The sequence below is a fragment of the Nannospalax galili genome, unplaced genomic scaffold (assembly GCF_000622305.1).
Source record: "Nannospalax galili isolate Female #2095 unplaced genomic scaffold, S.galili_v1.0 scaffold582, whole genome shotgun sequence".
NCBI lineage: Eukaryota > Metazoa > Chordata > Mammalia > Rodentia > Spalacidae > Nannospalax > Nannospalax galili.
In genome coordinates this window covers 2,332,969-2,338,968 of record NW_008349130.1, presented here as the reverse complement: position 1 = coordinate 2,338,968, position 6,000 = coordinate 2,332,969, and the positions used below count along the sequence as shown (strand labels likewise).

General features: G+C 40.0%; 1 protein-coding gene across 16 annotated transcripts in view; it reads right to left on the bottom strand.

Moving 5' to 3' along the window:
• Window positions 1–457: 457 nt before the first annotated feature.
• The window catches only part of Dst (dystonin), a 489,235-nt gene continuing 483,692 nt past the window's right edge, over window positions 458–6,000 (bottom strand). For 6 of the 16 annotated variants that reach the window (XM_017801476.2, XM_029570109.1, XM_029570110.1 and 3 more), the window contains 2 exons: window positions 2,475–2,598; window positions 1,466–1,728 (listed from right to left, as the gene is read on the bottom strand). In XM_017801476.2, the coding sequence (XP_017656965.1) occupies window positions 1,466–1,728; window positions 2,475–2,598 (387 nt within the window). Of the gene's footprint in view, window positions 1,729–2,474; window positions 2,599–6,000 lie in introns of all 16 variants that reach the window. The other 10 variants (XM_029570104.1, XM_029570111.1, XM_029570112.1 and 7 more) reach the window with 3 other exon arrangements.

The window sequence follows — 6,000 nt, the reverse complement described above, 5'->3', positions numbered from 1 at the left end:
TTTTGTCTTTTTGAGACAGGGTCTCCCTGTAGCCCCAGCTGTCCTGGAACTCACTATGTAGACCAGGCTGGCCTCAAACTCACAGAGATCCGCCTACCTCTGCCTCTCAAGCGCTAGGATTAAAGGCGCACACAAGACCACAGGCCAGAAGATTATCACTATATTAAGAAGAAAATCAGTTCTCCTGCCACACCCCCCTACTTTTCACACTTTCTAGTGACTTATAATGGATTCTCCCTTGATTACATGACAGCAGGAACACTGCAGTCTTAGGGTCATTAAAACAAGTGAGCACATGTTTAGTACTTACTAAAATACTTACTGGATAGAGGGGTCACATCATTTTATTACAAGTCCCCTTTTCACATTTCCCACATCTTCCCTGTCATACTATTGGTATTCTCTTTATTTAGAACAAACAGAAAATCTCACTTTAAATAATCAGGTATTCCATACATTTAGGTGAATATGTTTTATTAAATGCATACTAGTATCTTTCTGTAGTATGTGAGTATACATAATAAATTAAAATGTATATTTATTAAATATAAGTAGATATAATACCAGAACATGATTATTCCAGGTGAGAAATCAAAATAAACCCATTTTTAAGTATCTTTTGGTCATTCCAAATTGATACTGCTCATAAAAAAATACACCAGTTTTCCCTGTGGAAAAAAAATTAATTCCATAGCAATGTAATTAAGGGACATGTTTTATTTCATAGCTTTTTGCAAGCGAAACTGCTTTGATACAAAAAGAGTTAGTGATACAGGTGCCACTGTCCACTCCAGCAAAAGAAAACCTCACATTTATATGAACGCACTTTGCAAGTCTATTCTTACAGTATCTAGGTCTAATATCCGGGTCGCGTCTGGCTGTACTGAAAGGAACAGCACAAAGATGCTGGCAAGTACTTGTACACCATGGTACTCGCAACTGCTTGAAGTAGTCTCCTGTGAGTTCTCTGTTGGTTACTGCTTGACGAACTATGTGTAGATGTGTTTTCTTTTTGCCCTCCACCTTTTAATTGACAGATAAAATCATCTCAGAAAAAGATATCCCTGTTGTGTTTGTCAGCTGTTCAGAATTTCCATAAAAATAAGAAGCTGTCATGGGGTATCCCTTAGTGTCAGCTATCCATGTAGTGCTGTGGTTGTCAGAGAGGAGGCAGACTTACCTGTAGACACAGTAACTGATTTTAGTGTGTGCTCTACACGTTACAGTGCAGCAACACTAGTTCATGTTAAACTCTTCCTTATCACATATGATGTGACTTTAACCCCAGAAAATCTGACCAAAAAGTGATACAGATCAAATAAAAAAGACAAATACACAAATAAGGCCATCTGCAGAATTTTAAACTCACCTCCTGCAATATTTCACAATAATTTCTACATCGTATTTTACATCATTCATTTAAATAATAAATGCTCAAGGAAGGGCCTTGGTGGAACCAGTTGCACTATCTCTTTGAAGACTTGTCTAATTTGCTGGCAGGTGATTTCCTCTGGGGTGTGGGGATTTTAGAAGGCTTGGCTGTGGATGGCCGAGAACCTGCTCGGGGTGTAGGTCTCTGTGTCTGAGGGACAGTCTCCACATCTGAGCACACAGACTGGATTTCTGAAATGTCAAAGTCTGATGCATCACTGCCTCTGCGGCTGCTGGCCCTGCTGCCTGTCTTGCTTCCCGCTCGGCTTCCAGGGCGGCTGGGAGTCTTCCTGGAATCTGAAGGGAGAAGGCAGAGACAGATTCTCCTCTTATTCATCTGCAAATGATTTTGCAAAACTGACCTATGTGTACCTCAACATGTTTTTCTTGCCCTTAGCAGGCACCCACAAATACTTTGGTCTCATGGCCTTCCACAATTACTCAAGGGTAGGCAGACTCATTCTGAGTAGACATTAAATGGCAACAGCTAGACTGACATACAGGAGATGCTTGGGCTTACCTCACTTAAAACTGATTTACCGCAAGTAGACATAAGGAATACCCCTCTTATTGGAGAAGATGTTGTCCGATGCTCAGCATGCATGCCGCGTATGGACTCAGGTCTAAGTCTTATTTGAGGATGAGCAACTTAAAGGATGCAAGAAAATTCACGCCTCCTGAGCTCAGAGTGCAGTGTTTAGGGTGTTAATAAAAATGTAAGAGACATTGGTGGAAGGCCTAGTGAGGCTGGGTTTTCCTAGTTACTAGAAACAGCCCCATGCAATCTCTGGCAGAAAGGGCTCCCAGCTTGCAGGGCACAGCACTGACTTAGGTTTCCAATGCCCCGAAAGCCACGTACTATCCCAAACAGGCTGCTTAGTCACTTGTTTCCATGACTCATTTGTCTTCTGTGTATGTTGGAGCGTTTTATTCCAAAACAATATAGCTCTACCAATTCAACATTTCTTTCTAGTTAGGAAGGGGACTTTATAAAGTCCAGATCATCACTGAAGAAGGAAATGTCCCCCTCCCCCACCACTCACCTGCAAATTGTGTTCTGACTCTGGCAGCTGCAGTTGTTATCAAGCCGCTGTCCTCCCCGGAGTGGAAGCTCTTCCCTGATAGATACCCTGGAAGTCGAAGCTTGCTTCCCTGGATTGGCGTTCCCTGTATTTGACCAATGCAGAGACAATTTAAGATTCTGATCATGTTTCCCTGACACCATTTCTTTATGAACACGTAGAAGACTATACAGGACCTCATAAGGGCTTCGATCACACAAGCACCAGGCTCTTACGTGCTTTCCTTCCCCAGTTTGTTATTCTTACCCAGACTTGAAAGGAAACCGTCTAAAGAAAATGGATCAGGATGGAAGATAACATAAAAATGAAAGTCCCCCAGCAGAGAGAAGCGATGGTGAGAACAAGACAAGTGAACCCCAAGAACATTAGTATCTTCCAGCCAGTCAGTATTAGAGTTAGACAGTTACTGCCAGGGATCAGGACTGCCCAGCGCACAGAAGGGGACAGGGGCTTTTATTTCTGCTGCCTTCAGTAAGGAAATGAGGCAGAAGTAAATAAACAATAATAAATACAGAAAAAAATACCTACTAAGACACCTTGAAAAACGCCTTTAACTTAAAAAGGAAGGGCGGATTTCTAACTATGCGGCATGCGTTCACTTCTTCAGCTCTAGCTCTTCCTGGGTTTTATTTTTTTGTGGTAGTGGCATTACCATACAAGATTTATAGACACTTCTGGGGTACTTCTTTAAAATTTATAGTCACTTTGAGGGAAGTGTATGAAGGAACCTTAAGATGATGTGCTAAGTATTCACTGCATTTTTCTAGACTGTGACATTTTAGAAATTCTGCCAAAGTTAAAACAATCTTGATAACCGAGGATTTTATATTCTTTGATGAATACATAGCCAAGGAGCCATGAAGAAAAAAAGTCTGTAAAAATCACTAATATATTTTTAAATGACCTTACCATTATAGTTTAAATTCTTAATAAAGCACATGTGGGACTTTTGAAACTGCATTTATCATTTGATATTATACTTATCAATATTAATGTAAGATTCCTATCCTTCATCCTCCTCTGCATTCTGTACATACACCTAAGGGCAGGTGATTTTTTATTTTCTTTTTGACACATGTAACCCATGTTGGCCTTAATCTTACTACGTAGTCAAGGCTGGCCTGCATCTCTGGATCCTCCTTCCTTCACAACCCAGGTGCTAGGTGGCATGCACCACCACACCCAGTGTCAAAGCCTTACTTATTTATGATTTACATATGAAAATGCACACATTTTCAAACTGCTTTGAGATACATAACCACAGTTAACCCTCACTCGTACTTAGTCATCACTTTTATTTTTACAAATGTGAAAAATCAGGCTCCAAGGAAAGAAGTGATTTACCCAAGACTTGGCATTGCAGATCTAGTTAAATTTCTAATGTAAAAAGCATCTCAATAATCTCAAGAGGAAACAGCAATTATGAAACCTGTCACTCAAAGTTATAGAACCAAGGCCATTATCCTTAGAATGTTCTAAGTGTTCTGATTTTATTATCTATAGAGTCACAGTATTGTTTTGTCTTTCATTTTATGAGGTTATTATTTGAAATTAAATGTACTTCTGTATTAGTCCAAATAATATACTTAGATTTTATTTATATTTTAAATTTTTTTTATTTTTATGTGTATGAGTATATTGTCTGCACGTATGTAAGTACACCCATGTCATGCAATGCCTGCAGAGGTCAGGACATTAGATTCCCCTGGAACTGGAGTTATGGACAGTTGTTAGCTGCCATATAGGTGCTGGGAATTGAACCTTAGTCTTTTGCAAGAGAAGCCAGTGCTCTTAACTGCTGAGCCATCGCTCTAGTCCCAGACTTTATGTAGTTCTTTGTGTAGATGTTAGGCATCTTTCTATATTGTGCTCCACCATTTATTTATATACTTATTTATTTGAGACAGTGTCTCCCTGTAGCTCCAGCTGGCTTGAAACTCACTATGTAGACCAAGGTGGCCTTGATCTTACAGCAACCCACCTGCCTTTCCCACCCAAGTGCTGGGATTAAAGGAGTGTGCACCTTATTTTTGAGACAGGGTTTCTCACTGAATGTGAAGCAAACTGGTTCCTTGATTGCCTTGTAGGATTCTGCTTGTCTCTGCTCCTTGCTCTCTGCTCCTAAGTACTTTGGTTTTATGTGGGTTCTGGGGAGATGAACTCAAGTTCTCAGTTTGGTAGCAGGTACTTCACCAACTGAACCATCTCCCCATCCCCACTTTGACTTTAATTTGGGGGAGTTGCTACTTAAAAAAAATTTGAACCAGAAATTTAAGCCCTAAATATTTAACAAATGTTAATTATGTCACTTGAGGTTCTTTAAAGTTTCCTCAGTTTTTACTACAATAGAGTCCTAAGTACTGATAGACATTTCTAGATGTACTCTATGCTAGTATTTCCCACTTGAAGGAAACAGGTGGGAATACAGGGCCTGGGGAGCACAGAAAGGAATGAAGAACATAGACAAATCTGGATCTATCTCAATTCTCCCACTTAGCCATGACAGGACTGGCAGTGAGGAAAGAAGGTAATCAACTTTCCTCTGCCTACCTCTAATTATTACTGTGAGGATTAAGCAACAGAGAAAGTGCCATTAAAGACTTTTAAAAAGTATTGCATCTTGGGGGCTGGAGAGATGGCTCAGGGGTTAAGAGCACTGGCTGTTCCAGCCTCCCAGCACCCACATGGTGGCTAACAACTGTCTCTAACTCCAGTTCCAGGGGAATCCAATGCCCTCTTCTGACCTCTGTGGGCATTGCTCAACATGGGTGCACTTACACACATGTGGACAATATACACTCATACATACAAAAAAATTTAAGAAGCACTATTTCTCTTTTATACAAGGGGCTTGGCTTTCAGGTTATACTTAATCATTAAGACAAAAACATCTCCTTTCCAGGAAAAGATGCTTAAGGATCCCTCCCCCCATCGCTGTGATTTGAATCAGGATGTGATTACTTGGTATCTACATTTATCATTTCACAGATGATTCTTTAGCAGACACATGGTTGACTTTTCACTGAATGTGAGTGATCTAATGAGCAAGTTGATCTTGGAAAATGTTACATTCCCTAAGTATCTTCTTCCTGTACATCATGTCATTTTGAGAAGTTACTGTGTGTGCAAATAATACCAGTTACTAAGATACAACAAAGACACCTTTTGAAAATGACAGTTTTCTACATACCCATGCCCATCCCTGGATACAAACCCAGCCAAGGTAGTTAGGCAGAAATGACTGTCACAGACATTCTGAGGGACCACCCTTGGTGAACATCCTTCAAGTAATTTTTTTGCATATGATACTGCTTCTCATTCTCATTTAAGAAAAATGTGCACATTTCTTGCTCGAATTATGCCTACTGGCAAGAGTGTTCCTCCAACTTTAAAAGAAATTTTACATAGGTTTGGTCTGCATATAACACCTTGTGTTTTATTCTTCCAAGTGATACAAGTAGAACTGAGTATGAATGAGAACAAAAAA